Below are 15,200 nucleotides of genomic sequence, written 5' to 3' on the forward strand. Positions count from 1 at the left end.
GCTAGAGATCTGGGAGGGTAATCAGGCACTTACACACGCACATACATATACATATGTATGTATTATAACAGTAAGAGAGGTATACAAGTATATATATGTAGGTGTGTGTGTGTGTGTGTAGCGGTGTTTAACGATGAAAGTAGGTCGAGGCGCGCAAGCACATCAATCCTGTCTCAACGACTCTTGACGGTGCAGCGGCACGTCACGTAGAAACGACAGCGGACGGATGTGTGTGTGTGTGTGTGTGTGTGTGTGTGTGTGTGAGTCGAAGATGTAAATCAAGGGAAGAGAAATGCGGATAATTGAAGTAAACATCAACGCCATTATAAAAGTACTAGCAGAGTGCGTTGTGGAGATTGCTGTGGCGGGCTGGGGCTAGACACGCCCTCTCCGCCCCCCCCCCCCCACGTTCCGCAAGCGGTGCGCAGCACTGGGCACCGTTGATGTACATGCTTATATGAAGGGGCTGACGGCGGCAAGCGAACATAGCACAGTTCTTATTCCCTTCTTTTCTTTTTTTGGGGTAAAAAGAGGATCTGCGAATTCGGCCTCGACGTGTCACTTCGCGCACGACGACATCGGCTGCTACTCCTCCACGTATCTATCAATAACAGCTGTATATATATATATACATGCTGAAAGAGCGTTGCACAGAGCCGCCGCAAGGATGAACCCCTCCTCCTTTCAGCCACGTCGCGGCGGCGGCAGTGCTGCCCTCAAAACAAAGAAGAGAGAAACGCCAGCCAGCAGCTGACATGATTCGCCATCTCTCGGTTCGAGAACAACAAAATATATACGAAACACAAACGTGCTCTATTGGAACCGCGTGCGTGCGTGCGTGTGTCGTGTGTCGTGTTAAAAGAAGAGGTTCAGCAGGAACGCCACCCACACCACCGCGGCTCGCGTCGCGTACACGGCCAGTATCACGCGACCCACGTGTGCGCCCTCATCGTAGTTCGTAGTGCTGCCGCTGCCAATGTGCAACAGCGTGGTCGCCGCGGTGGTGGTGAGGGGAGACCCTTCCAGGCCGCTGGAGGGGTAGGAGAAGGCTGCCGTCAGCCACGTGTGCGGGAGAGCACCGTCTTGCGGCGACGTGATAAACCCCGCCGACGACGACCACCACGAAGGCGGCTGCGCACGCCACATCAACTCCACACTGCGCTCATCCACAACGGCCAGCTCCACCAAGGTCAGCGCGAGGGCCACGACAACGCACCACAGTCGCGGCTCCAACAGCACGTGCAGGTACAATGAGACCGGAACCGCAGGATACGCGACGCGGGCATGGCGATGACCGTGGCGGTGGCGATGATGATGATGATGCCCGCCCGGCGGCGCTGGCAGGGCAGATCCCGCAACACCGGCAGCGGCGTCACACCGACCACCGCAGCCGCCGCCGCGATCTTCATCGCTTTCGCCCGCCTTCCCACGGCGACCGACGGAGCTCCACACGTGCTGCAGCGCGTTGCACAGCCACTGCATCGTACGTCGCTCGATGTAGTCGAAGGTGCGCGCGAAGACGTTGTCGGCGGAGAGACGACCTTCTAGCGCGGTGACGGGCATCAGCAGCAGCGGCGTGGGAAGGGTGAGAAGACGCCCGTTGAGGGTCAGCGCCCCGCGAGGCGAGCGCGCGGCGCCGTCGAGGGGGCTCGAGGCGGACGACGCGCCGCCGCCGCCCAACCCGCGGCCGCGGTGGCGCCCCGACCGGCCGCTCACACTCCCCGGCGGACTCCACCCACCAGAGCCGGTCAGCGTCGCCGTGGCGGACAGATGACCGCCAACACCGCCGCCGCCGCCGCCGCGAGAGAGCGAGAGGAGCGAGCCCGACGGAAGTTCGGCGGCGCTGCTGCTGCTGTTGAAGCCGCTTGCCGAAGCCGCAGCAGCAGCAGCGTCGGGGGAGTAGGCAGCACCACCATCGTGGTAGCGCGTGAGCAGGTCTGCCACCGACATGCTGCGGGCGGCGCGGTGCGACGGTGCGGAGAAGGAGGCGCCCGACGGGCTGTAGGTGTCTCGGTTTCCCGTGGCGCCGCGCGTCATGGCGAGGGAGATGCTGTTCCGCAGCGCGTCGTAGTTGTTGTTGTTGCCGAAGACGTAGCTGCCGCTGGACCGCGCCCCGCCAAGCCCGTCGTAGTCGCCGCCACCGCCACCTCCAAGAGGGGAGCCAAGCCGCGGTCCGTGCACCGAGCGTGACGGCATCGCCGCCGCCGCTCGCATCTGCGCCGCTTCAAAGTCCGTGTAGCCATAGCTGATGCCGCCGCCGGCGCCGCCTCGGAATGTTGTCCCCGCCCGCAGCGGGCTGCGGAGTCCGGGCGCGAGGGTGCGCGACAGCGGGCTGTACTGATGGCGCGGCATGAAGTACGCCCCGGCACTCCCGCTCGAGTCGTTGCGCTCCTCCTCACACGAGTTGCTGCCGTAGGCGTGGTGATGCGAAGGGCGACTGCCCAACCCCGCCCCACCGCCGTCTTGCTGCTGCTGCTGCTGTGCCGCCTCGTCGTACGCGAGCCACCGCCGCCGCTGCGCCGTCCAGTACCGCTCCGCCACGCCCCACGGCACCGGCGCGAAGCCCGTGATGACGAGCAGAATGCATAGGAAAACAAAAAGAGAGGCGTGATACGGCTGGAGAAGCGCCAGGACGACGGCGAGGGCGGGGCGGCCTTGTTGAAGCACCGGCAGCACCTGCGCAGCGGGCAGGGCAGACGTGCGGTTCGTCGTGTTGAGCATCGCGAGCAACAGGACAGCAGCCGTAGAGCTGGAAAGTCCGTCCTCGGCTTCGCCGGCTTGCAGCTGCGGAAACGGCACTGTTATGGCGATCAACGTGATGAGAGACACCCCTGCCGCCACGCTCACGAGAAAGATGTGGATGCGCCGCAGGCAACACAGGATGGACACGAACTTCTTCCGGTAGGTCGCGGCGTCGTACAGCGCGTTGTACCGGCTGCCTCTGCCATCGCCCTGGGTGCCGCCACCGCCTGCACCGCCGCGTTTCGGAGTGTCCGTGCCGTGGAGGAGGCGGTTCCACCGCCGGACCCGTCGGGCGTCCTCCTTCTCCTGGGCGTACCGCAGCTGCTCCTCCAGCGCGTACTGCGCCAGCAAGTCGGCGTGTCGCGCGTGATCGAGGAAGACGCCGTTCGGCTGCTCGACGTAGCGGTGCGCGTGCAGCGGGGGTCGGCCGCCGTTGGCGTGGTCCGCCGTGAAGACGGGAGGCCGCTGACCCAACGCGTCCTCCGTGCTGCTGCCGTGTCGCGACAGGTCATGCTTTGCCGGCTTCCCGAGCTCGCTTTGGCTGCTGCTGCTGCCGCTACTACTACCACTGCTGCTGCTACCGCCACCCAAAGACGCCGTGCTCGACGATGTCGCCTCTGCGGTGTGCGCCGTCTCGCGAGGGGGATGCAGCGGGTTTGGCTGACCAGCCTCCGCGCTGCTCGCTGCGTCGTCGCTCTTTTGCGGCCCTGCCGTGACCTTCCGCCGCTTGTGTTCCGCCACAGGTGGGGCGGGTCGACGAAGAGTCTGCCGCACCTCCGCGTCGGGCACCACGCGGCTCCACAGAAGGTTCACCGACGTCGTACCCGCCCCGCTGCTGCGCACCACCGGGGCGACTGCCGCGAAGGCTGAAGCCTCCTCCGTTCCCTCCTCCACCACCACGGGAACGCCGTCGCGACAAGGCACGGCGGCTGCGTTTGTGTTGCTCTGCGCCGACGTCTCCTCCGCCCCCGCCTCGTCCGCCGGGCGCGTCTGCTGCGGTGATGGTTGTGGTGAGCGTGCCGCGGTGGAAGGGGCTGCGTATCCCGCCACGTACCACGCCTGCAGCTCAGTCGGCACACAATCACCGTTGGCGTCTTCCTCCCCCTCCCCTTCCCCCTTCTCGTCGTCGAAGATGGTGTAGCCGTCGTTCTGCGGAAAGGACGGCGACGGTGGGCTGGCGCGAGTCCACACCTCGGCCTCCGCCACGCCGCCGCCGTCGCTGAGGCTTCTTCCTCTGCCCCCTTTCCGATCCCGCCGCGGCCGCTCCTCCGCGACGACCTCGAAGACGGCGCTGCGTTGGAAGTCGAGCGCGCCGCGATCGCGGAAGAAGCGTCGCTCCTGCCGCTCCCGCTGCCGTCGACGCCGCGCCGCCCGCGCCTGGCGCTGCTCGGCCGTCAGCGCAGCGCCGTCACGTGCCTTGCGGGGGTGCAGGTGGTTCCAGAGCGACGAGGACACCGGAGGGGCGGCCAGCAGGCCCGGGACGGCAGCGAAGAGGCGCTGCAACGCGTGGTAGTCCTCGTCGCTTTCGGCCGCGCTGGCGGACGAGGAGGAGGAGGCGAAAGACGCGGCGTCGCTGTCTTCGAACAGCGTCGTCGGGTCGCGGTAGCCCGCCGCGGCGCCGGCGCGGCTCGACTCCATTGTCGGAGTTGTGAACGTACGTGGACAATCGATTTCTAAAACGGCCTCGTTCTTGCGTCGTGGGTGGTGAAAGCGTATGTAAATACAAAGACGCGTAGGAGCGTGTGTGTGTGTGTGTGTGGGTGTGACTCGATGAGGCGAAGGCGGTGGAGCCTTCGGTGTCTAGCGGCGTTACAGCCGGGTGAAGGCGAGGAAGGAAGGAAGGAAGGAGAGAGAGAGGTGAGAAGGGGACCTGTGCTGATGTAGGTGTATCTGTGCTCCCTCCGCTGAGTATCTCCCCGTGTGTCAGGTCTACCTAGCGTTCTCTATCTCAGTCCGTGTGTGTGTGTGCGTGTGAATGGCGACTGCACTCTGATAGGCGCAACAGAGGAGAAGAGGAGGGGGTGGGGGTGGGCTGCATTGGACGCTTCGCTGAATGGAGGCGATTGGAGCGATGGGCCGCTGAGAGGGCCAAGTAAAACGCAGCAGGCGCAGTCTGCGGATCGATCCGGCAGTGCCTGCCATCGAGTACATCGACGCTGAAAACAGCAAAGCCGAATAGAGAAAAGAAAGTAATAGTAGTCCACGTGACCCGTGCAGCACGCAAAACACAGCGTGAGTGGAGTCCGCCCTCCGCTTCTCGTTCAGCGTTTCAACTCTCTCCGTTCTCTCTAAAAGGAAAATAAACCCCCCTTACAGACACCGAGCGAGTTACACGCGTACACACGCCAGCTCGAAAACGTCGGCCTTTGAGTCGCCCTCCATTCCCCCGAAAAAAAAAAAACAAGAGATCTAAGATAATAAACTCTCCCCAATGGGAGCTTGCATCCAGCCTCTCCGCTGTTCCTGCTGAACTCGCACCACCTCCTCCTGCAATGCAGCCGTGCGAGGCGGCGAGCTTGGCGACATCAACGGCGCAGCGCGCAGCGGGGCGTGTGACTCAGAGGTCTGCGTGCGCGCTGGACGAGTAGACGAAGGTGGAAGCTGTGAGGGCGCTGTCGCTGTGTTGATGGAAGCAGCAGCAGCAGCGGCAACGTCGGCACCATCCTTTCCAGATAAGAAAGGCAGTGCCGACGTTGCGGTCGGCCTCGCGATCGTCTGCGCCGCGGACGCAGGAGCACGTCCGACCCCCTCCTGCTGCCTCGCGGTTTCGCCTCCGCTCCGCTGTCGTCCGCTGCGGCTGTCTCGTCGGTCGGTGCTCTGCGTGCTGGTTGACGTGCTCGTTAAGCTGTACGCATCCCACTGCTCTGATGGACGCGTCGGTGGACCGCCGCTCCTGTGATGTCGGTTGGCTGACGCAGGTTCCGTGGCGGGTGACCGCTTCGGTGGGTAGAAGGGCTGCCTTCGCGGATCCCGTGTCGGACTCCGCCGCTCGTGCGACGCGTGCGGCAGCAGCGACGGGGGAGACCGCAGCAGCGTGCTTTCCGCGGAGCGGGCAGGCAGCGTGACGGCGTACTGACTGCTATCTGGCCCACACGCAGCCGCGGAGGTGTCCGCCATTCCGTTCCACGACAACATCGGATTCCGCTCTCCTCGAGATTGTTGCTGTGGTGGTGGTTCTGCTCCGTAGATATCCGCAGTCGCGGAGCGACGATGTGCCCGCAGGGCCGCCGCCAGCGCCTCTCGCACCTCCGCTGAGACGCGCTGCGGCAACACTCCAGACGACATCACCGCCGCATGCGATGACCGCTCATCTTCCCGTTGCTGCTGCTGCTGCGGTGGCGCGTTGCGTTTCTTCTTTGGTTTCGACCTTCCCTTTTCGCTGTCACGGCTGTAAGAAGAAGAAGCAGCGGTTGTGGTGGTGGTGTAGCGCGTCGTGGCGGTGTCGGACGATCCGCTGCCCGTCCTCGCGTTTGCCGCCGCCTGCGGCTGTTGCCTCGCCGCTGCCCGCTCCGCAGCCGCAGCACGGCGGTATGGCAGGTGCTGCGCGTCCAAGACAGGCCGGGCCCGTGCGGCGGAGACGCGCTCGTGTCGCGCGACCGGTTCAACTCGATTCCCCCACCTCGTCTCTGTCAGGCTGGCGGACGAGGAGGAGGAGGAGTTCGTGTGGAGGGACGACGGCAGCGACGGGGACGAGCTACCACCGGAGGAGGAGGTTGCAGTGACGATGGCGGCTGACGGCCGGTCAGAGCCGAAGTTGCGCGTGGAGGACTGCGAGGCGGAGGTGGGCGGCTGTCGCTGCGGATGTCCCCGATACTGCTCAGGAGAGTACGCCAGCGTATCCGATCGCCCTACGTATCCATCCAGCCAGTGCGCGTCGTCAACGTTCAGCAACGCGTCTGCAGGGCTCTGGACAGCTGCTGTGACGGCAGCAGACTCCAGTTGATTCACGAGAGCAGACGCTGTCGTTGTTGCCGCACGACCGGCGTTGCGCTGCTGCTGACGGAGAATCTTTTGGGATGAGCCGAACTGATAAACCCACTCCAGCACGGCGCTCATGACCGGGTCCCGCACTCGCGACAGTGACGGTGGAGCGGGAGAGGACAGGTGAGCTGCGCCGTGTGCGAGCGATGGGAGTGCCGCTGCGGCAGCACTGTGCTCTCTCCGCTGGTCCGTCACCGCGGTACTCGCAGCAGCACCCCTACGTGGACCTTCTCGAAGGTTTTGCTGGGTCACGACAACAAGCAGCTGCAGCAGCGACTGCCGTTGCTCCTCCTCGCGGTCCGCGATCGCCGTGCGCTGCGTCGCTTCCTGATCCACAAAGTTCGACAGCAACACGCAAAACACCGCATTCGTCGAGGCGGCCGCACGTGCTGTTGACGTCCATTCAACGGCGTGCGGTTGGGGTGGCGGTAGTGCCGCTGGTAGGGCAGCAGCGGTCCTTGCTCCTGCCTCTGCGATAGCAAAGGGTGTGGGGAACGTTGGCGGCGGCGGAGCGGGAGCTGCTGCGGCAACAGGAAACGTACTTGTCAGCCCGGTAGTGGCTGCTGCGACGGGGGCGGCTGACAGCGGTTGTGGGGGCGGCACGGTCAACACAGGGATCCCTACGGCGTGCGATAAAGGAGCAGGAGGAGGAAGAGAAGGAGGAGGTGGTGGTGGTGGGAGTCGTAGGAGCTCTGCAGTCGCGTCGTCGTCGTCGCCTTCTCGCTGTTCGCCATGACTCCTCCGTTTTTCTCCTCCCACACCGCCCATGGACGGCGGCGGCGGCAGCGCGGGCAGCAGCAACCGCAGCTCCTCGCCAGCGCCACCCTCGACGGACGCGCTCGCCGCTCCCTCCTTGATCTCCTTCTGCTCCTTCGTTGTCCTTCGTATCTCTGCTTCGACAATGACGTCGCGGCGGTCCTCCAGCTGCATCCGGCTGCTGGGCAGCTCCTCCTGCTGCATCGGCGGTAACCTGCGTGAGCTCCACTGCCGCTGAAGCGGCGCTGCTGTCGTTGCCGCTGTGCCCGGTGGGGAGAGCAAGTGATGCGCCACAGGACTCAGGTCGAGCACGAGCCGGAGCTCATGCGGTGGTGGCAGCGCTGCTGCTGCGGCGGTGGCGACGGACGAGGCGGTGCTCTGCAGAGGGACGACGATCGTGGCGGTGGCGAGGGGGGCGTCGCGCTGCTCACCCCCTCGCTTCTTCCCGCTGCTGCTCAAAGTTGGTGAAGGTGGATGGGCGTCTGCTGGGGAAGGGACGACGACGTCGGCCGCTGCTGCTGCCGCTCCTGGTGCGTCATGCAACCACGCCATGGACGGCCGCAGCGGCAACGCCACCCGCTCTCGCTGCGCTTCGTCGTCGTTCGGTACGGCGACATCGATGGAGGCAGGACGGTCGGTGCTGCCCTCCGCAAAGCGCCGCACGGCTCGCGCGACGGCCTCCCTGCTCGGATCGCTGGCGGATGCGGTGTGTGACAGCGGTGGGCGCGGCGAGTCTTCGGCGCTGATGATCCGCCGGTGCAACGCGGCCTGCACCGCCTCCTCGAGCGCCGCCTCCACCACCGCGTGGAGGAGCTGCAGGTCGACCTCCGCACACGTGGCCGATTTTGCCTTCTTCGTATGGTTACGTGCCGCAGATGCTGCTGCTGCGTGCGCTTGTGGTGCGCCGTCCGTGCTCGTCGAAGTCGGTGGATGCTGCTGCGCCTCCGCTTCCGCGGAAAGGTGTTCCTGCAGCACGAGCCGGAGCAGCTCATGCTCCATTGCGGCCACCACCTGCCGAACGGGGTCGCGCTGCGCGTTGCCGGCCGCCTCGAACAGACTCAGCACCGTCTCGTCCACCACCCGTCGCACCCACGCTGCATCTCCATGACCACCAGCAGAAGAAGCAGTGCGTGCTGACAGGCGTGGGGTGGACGCTGCCCCACCGACGAGGGCCGCAGCGCCCGCGTGAAGCGACGGCGGTGCCGCGAAACACGCCCGAATCCGTGCGAGACGGTGCCGCGCAAGCGTTAACGCGCGTGCCTGGTCGGCCATCTTCGCCGACACGTACACGCCGCCCCTCTCACCTTCCCCACCTTCTTGCTTTTCCCTTCCGGCCCAGTCGCCGAGTTGCTGCTCTCGGTAGCGAACCGCCGCACTGGCGCTCGCGTGGCGTGGCAGCTGAATCGCGGCTGACGAGTGCGGAACAGCTGCAGTGGAGGACGTGGAAGGCGGAGGGGGAGGAGGTGGGCCGCCGCGTCGGTGGTGCTCCCGCGCGACCGCCTCCAGCACCCCCGCATCCTCTGCCGCGAGGGCCGCTGCGGCCGACTCGACTTCACGTGCTGCCGTCTCCAGCCGCCCCCACGCCCGTGCGTAGTCGGTCGTCCACGACGGGGACGACGAGGCCGACATCAACACCGCTGCTGCTGCCCGTGACGGCCCACGCAGATCGTTCAAGGCGTCCGTTGGGCCTTCTCGGCCGCTGCGGTTCATCGGCCCCGCACAGGGAGAAGGAGAAGCCGAAGGAAGAGGGATAAGATTCGGTTTCCTGCCGCGGCTGTCACCGTCATCGTCGTCGGCGGTGGTCATCACGTCCGCTGGCGCACCGAAGAAGTTGGCGTCGCACGGCGGCAGCGCCCCCACACGCGCATGATGTTCAGCCGCGTCGTCTGCCGACGGTGATGGCAATGACGACGGCGTCTTCGGCGGAGGGGTAGGAGGAGGAGAATGCGATGACGATGATGATGGACCCGCACCAGCAACGGCACCGCCGTTCACCGCAGGTGGCATCGTGCGCTCTGCTTCCCGCTGCTCTGTGGCTTTGCGCAGCTCGGCAACGTCGCGCTCGCGTTGGTGCTGCGCCGCGTGCAGCCGTGCATTCAACACCTGCGTGTACGTCGCGGCCGCCACCGCTGCGGTGTGGACGTGCCCAGTGCCGGCGCGCACCACCGGCTCACCCAGCACGAGGACCGGCGGACCAACACACGGCCGCCCGGCGATCGTGCCAGCATCGGCGCGCGCTGCCGTTTCCGCGTGTGTCGGCATCCCTTCAACCCACGCACCGCGATACAGCGATGACGGCTGCTGCTGTAGCGGCGGCGGGAGATACGGCGAGGTGTACGGATTATGCGAATAGCGAGGATCGTAGCCGCCCTGCGGTATGAGGGATGACGGCGTTGACCGATACGGCGCGTACGTAGGCCCCGTCTCGCTCGCGAGGGCGGCCACCACCTCCATATCGAACCGACGGCCGGACGGCGAGGCAGCCACGGCGGCAGCGGCGGCCTTCCTCGATCGCTGCTGCTTTTGTCGTTGGCTCTGACGCGAGCGAGCTCCACCAGGCGCCGTACGACTACGCTGACGCGATGAAGCAGCAAAGCCAGAGGCGGCGGCAGGGGAAGGCGACGACGGCCTCACCCTTCCGCCGCCGGCCGGTGCGGTGCCACTGCGCGTGACCGCATTCGGTGCCTTTCCAACTGCACCGTGCTTCCTCGCGAGCTGTCGGCGTAGCGGAGTGGGACCGTCGATCACGTAGAGCTTCACGCCGGCCGCTAAGCCGGCGTTCTGCGCCGCCGCCGATGCACGAGTGTCCACCGCGGCCTTGGCGGCCTCGACACGGCGCACGTGCGCATCGAACTCGTCCTCTGGTGGTAAATGCGCATGCAGCGGCAGCGTCATGCGGGGCTGCGGTGCCGCTGACGGACCGTCGTGATGCACGCCCACGGAGGTACTAGTATCACTATGATGATGACTCACGTTCTGCGGAGGCGCCGTGCCGTACACAGCGCGAAGCACCTCCGCGTTGTTCAGCTGCAGCGCAGGCGCTAACGAGGGAGATGGAGGGGGAGGCGAGCGGTGCGTGTCTTCGGCGGTTGCTGCTGCTGTTGCTGAATTCGAAGTGGCGGCCGAGGTGGATGCTGCGATGGCCTTCTCTGGCGATCCGGCACGTGTGCTTATGGGCGAGTGCGGCTCTGAATCTGTGAAGGACGACGACGCCGCCGCTGACGGCCTTCCACGCCGCCGTAGCGGGGTGAGGTGCCCTACGGTGGGGATGTCCGCATCGAATGGCTGCTGCTGCGGCGGTGCCTCTTCGGAATTCCTGATACTTTCGTGGGGGAGGGTGGCTGTCTCCTCCTCGGGCTCCTCGAAGCGCAGCAGGGGCCTGGGACCTTGGCTTGGATTTTCATGTGGAGCAGCGCTAACCGCCGCCACGCGCTCCGCTAGCTCTGCAGGAATGGCCTTCGTCGTGTCGTCGGTAGACGCCTCTTTGGAGGTCGACACCGCAGAGGATGTCGGTGGCGGTGCTCCCTTCGCCTCTGCCGCCGCTGCAGCGTCGGTCCGTTGGTGAATGCGCCGGGCACGCGCCACCTTGGCCGCTGCCGCACCTGCCAAAGACATCGCACTGCTCCGCGCACGCCCCCTCGCGCTGAGACTTTCGGATTGCCGCCGTTGCGCACCGACGCACGCGTCCATCGCCGCGGCCGTGACGCAGTGACTCTTCATGGCCTCCACCACCCCCGACAGCATGCGCCGCGTCGTGCGCTCGTGTTCGCCTTGCTGCCGCTGCGCCGTGGCCGCCTGCGCCGTGGCCAGCTGCTGGACCAGCGAGTCCTGCTGCTGCTGCTGAAGGCGTGCATCGCGCTGGAGCAGATGAATGGTCTCGCGGTGGTGCCGCAGCATCTTCTGCTGCTGGCCCTCAAGCAGGGCCGCGTACTGCTGCCGCTCCAGCCCGCGCTGCCGGCGCTCCTCGGCAAGCTGGCGGTCGTAGGCGCCGCGCAGGCGGTCGAGCTCGCTGACGTAGTGCCGCGTCTCGCGCTCTGCGAGCTCGTGTAGCGCCGCTTCATACGGCAGCTGCTGCTGCGGCGGTGGAGGGGAGGTGGACGTTGCTTCGAAGGAGCCGGTGCGCCCGCCGCTCGCACGCAACGCGGACGGCGGGGGTGCGATGACGGTGTGGAACGGCGGGAGTGCCCGGGTCGGGTCCGCGGCTGCGCGGTGAAGACCCGCCACCGCAGACAACGACTGTGCGTCACGCCGCGGCAGCGATGCGAGCAGTTGCGCGTCGTATGCGCGATCCCGCTCCTGTTCCTTGCGCGTGGAGGTCGAGTTCCGCGGCGTCGCACCTGCGTGGGCATCATCATCACCACCACCACCACCATCATTGTCATCGCCGTAGGTGTGCAGCTCCACCAACGCCGGCTGTCGGGCGAAGGAGGTCGCGGTGGGCGACGCCAGTCGATCCCGCACCGCTGCGTGGACGGGGGCCGCTGCGATGCGAACCTCCTGACACACCCGCTCGAGCAGTCGGCGCTGACGGTCCATCTCGTCCTTCAACGCCGCGGGGACCGCGGGGAGGGCGGAGAGGAGGCGGTGAACGAGGGCAGTCTGCGTCGCCGCGTCGAGCGCGTAGGACACCGGCTGCCGCTGGCGATGACGTCGTTGATGATGGGTCTCGTCCTCGTCGTCGTCGGCCTCCGCATCTCGCTGCTGCTGACCCCCTTCACCGTCCGTTCCTCTGTGAGGAGGAGAGGCGCGAGAGGGAGGGTGGTCGGTGTGGTCGGTGCTTCCGGACAGCCACGCCGCGGCCTCCGGTGCGCTCAGGCTGTAGCGAAGCAGTTCTCGCACCTCGCCAGGCGTGAGTCCGACCTCGGCGGCAGCGGCGGCCCACGATGGACCGGCACGCAGCAGCGCTTCTCGGCGCAGCTCTTGCGGCGTAGGCGAAGACAGGGGAGGCTCAGCAGCAGCAGCAGCAGCAGGTGGTGGTGATGACGCAACAGTGTCAGGACCGGCCCACGCGTCCACGTCGGCCGCATCGCTGAGAAGCTCTGAAGAAACCAGCGAGGGGCACGAGGAGAGCGCGTCGTCGTCGTCGTCGCCGTCATCGGTTGCTCGGCCTTCCAACAACGCGTGAACGTACATCTCCGGGTCGAAGTCTGCCGCCGCGCCGCGCCGTCGTCCTGCGCTTGTTGTGCCTCCGCCGTGGTGTTTGCGCCGTTGCCGCTGAAGCCGCACGGACGGCGACGACGCGCGATCGAGCGCCTCGACAATTTCTGTCACCGACGCGGTGGTCCAGTCCACCGTCCCTCGCCGTGCGCGGCGTCGCGCTGACATAGCCATCTCTGCTGCTGCTTTTGCTGAGTCCGAGCTAGAAGAGGAGGCGTCCGAGGCAGACGACGCGGAGATGTCGCAAGGCGAGCTCGAGTAACCTTGCTGTTGCTGCTGCTGCAGGTGCTGTCGACGTACTTTGAGAGGTGACACTTTCACGGGGATACGCCGGTAGCCGTGAGAGTGAAGCCGCTGCTGCATCACCTGGAGTTCGCGCAGCACCGCCGCGCTATCCGCCGGCGCCGCAGAAGGCGAAGACGAAGTCAGCGGTGGAGGAGACGACGACGGCGGCGGCGGCACCTCCACCTCCGATGTCTCCGCCGGGGTTCCGCTGCGCTCCTTTACAGACGAGACCGCTCTCGGCTGCGCCTTCTGCTGCATCGCTGCTGCTTCGGCGTCCGCCTCAATCTTCAAGAACTCCGCAATCACCGCAGGAGTGAAGGAGGTGGCACCGATGATGTGCCTCGTCTGCCGCGCCGGCGACGCTGGTGCGAGACTCGGAGACGTACCGGGCCCCGCTGACCAAATCCGCTCCCGCGCGTCCTCCTCCCGCTGGTGTTGTGGCTGCCCTGCACAACCCAACGAGGCGGAAAACACGTGCCCACTCACGCCGGTTCCGTCAAGACTGTCGTACAGCAGATCGGCGCGTGCGACTGCTAAGGCGGCTTGCGCGGCTGTCTGGGCGGGTCGGGCAGGCTCGAGCAGCGCCTCCGTCAGCTCCCCGTCCACCCCGGTGCTGCCGAGGACGTCCGCCAGCGCAGCGGCCACCTTGGCAGAGGCGGCGATGGTCGGGGGAAACGGCTGGAGATGCAACGTGGTATGCAGCTCGGCCGGGTCGTCGTCATCGCTTTCGTCTGCTGCTGCTGCCGCTGCTGCTTCGCTCGTGATATCAAGCGCGGCGCGTGCCGGAGACGGCGATGAAGACGGCGCCGCTGCCGCGTGAGCGGGCGCAGAGAAGAAGAGTGCATCGACTCTTTCTGTTTTCTGCTGTTGCCGCCGCTGCAGCCGTCCTGCGGTTCGCGATGCAGAGCCGGACGTGCCCGCGATGACCTTGCTTCGTGCCTGTGGCTTCAACTCGACCACATCAATCAACGTCGGCGTAGCTGCTGCTGCTGCAGTGGTGGATGCAAATGGAAGAGCAGGAGGCCCCAGCTGTGCCTCTAACACCTCCTCCACGTAGGAGGCGTGTACATCGCTCGCCCGCGCCGGTATTGGTGGCTGCGCTGCAGATGGCGCTGGCGACGAAGGAGAGGAAGGTGGCGGTGCACGTGGGCAGGGCGTGTCGGCGCCGACCTCCACGTCTACTGCTGTGGTGGGGATGACTTCGTGTTTCGATGTTCGTGGAGCCCACGTGTGCGCCGTTGCGCCACCTCCAACAGCTAAAGAAATGCCAGACGCTTGACTCGTTGCCGTGCGAGAGGCTTCGGCGTTACTCGCGGTGTGCAGGGTCGTGCCAGGACGACGACGACGTGCCGCCGCCGCCGCTGTTGGCGCCAAGTAATGCGGGGGAGAAGACGTCGTCGAAGCGGCTGCTCGTTTGGTTTTGTGAGACGCAGCGGGGGCCGACGGCGGCGGCGGTTGGTGCCGCTTGGCGGCGGAGGACGCGCTCCGTCGACGCTTCATGGGCGCCGCCGGAAGCGGGGGGACGTCCTGCGCCGAAGCGCCCTCTCCCTCCGTTGTGGACTGCAGCGGCGGTGGCGACGATGGCGTCGTGGTGCCACTAATAGGCGCATCAGCGCGTGCGGCGTCCGCAGACATGTGTGTGTGTGTGTGTGTGTGTGTGATGGTTGTAGGTTGATAGCAAACCGTATCTATGAGAATCAAAGAAATTGCCTAAAGGAGTAATAAACGAAGAATATGGCTGGCCGATGACGCACGCACACCTCCGCTGTCGAGGTGCGCTCTCGCCGCCCGTCTCGGTCGCTGTTTCTAACGAACGAAAGCGTTTCTTCGGAGGTGGTGTACTCGGTGGTTCGCCAGCTACCGCGCGCCGCCGCTTGCTCGACTCCCCCACACCAACAGAAAGAAGTAAGACAAAGAGTCAGCCGAGAAACAGGAAGGTGGCGCGTAGCGCAGAACTCGTGCGCCGCCTGCATGCCGAAGTGGTCGTCGGGGGCCGTTGGCGAGGCGACCTGTAACGCGGACCCCCCCTCTCAAAGGGAAACGCCCTTCGATGAGAGAGTTCCAACAGTAATAGCAATGTGAAGAATAACGATAGGAGTGGCGACACAGGGGCACCAACGCCTTCGAGTACATTCGGCAGTGATGCAGCGGCACAGCGACGTGACACCGCTTCCTTCCTTGCAGCATTGTCCTCCGCTCTTCTCTCTTTCTAATAGATATATATGTATACTGAGCCTCCATAGCCGCTGCGGTGGTTGGCGGGAGGGGAATGGAGAACC

The 15,200-nt window shown here is 65.7% G+C and overlaps 2 protein-coding genes across 2 annotated transcripts; both read right to left on the reverse strand.

Annotated features, from left to right (window-relative positions):
• Window positions 1-855: 855 nt before the first annotated feature.
• ABB37_09871 (hypothetical protein) lies at window positions 856-4,380 on the reverse strand (the record flags this gene model as incomplete). The annotated part of the gene is made up of 1 exon (XM_015809534.1): window positions 856-4,380. One exon carries the CDS (start codon window positions 4,378-4,380, stop codon window positions 856-858), a length of 3,525 nt encoding a protein of 1,174 aa, XP_015651866.1.
• A 771-nt stretch (window positions 4,381-5,151) lies between these two features.
• ABB37_09872 (hypothetical protein) lies at window positions 5,152-14,556 on the reverse strand (the record flags this gene model as incomplete). The annotated part of the gene is made up of 1 exon (XM_015809535.1): window positions 5,152-14,556. One exon carries the CDS (start codon window positions 14,554-14,556, stop codon window positions 5,152-5,154), a length of 9,405 nt encoding a protein of 3,134 aa, XP_015651867.1.
• Window positions 14,557-15,200: the final 644 nt, after the last annotated feature.

The sequence above is a fragment of the Leptomonas pyrrhocoris genome (genome assembly GCF_001293395.1).
Source record: "Leptomonas pyrrhocoris isolate H10 chromosome Unknown, whole genome shotgun sequence".
In the NCBI taxonomy this organism is placed as follows: Eukaryota; Euglenozoa; class Kinetoplastea; order Trypanosomatida; family Trypanosomatidae; genus Leptomonas; species Leptomonas pyrrhocoris.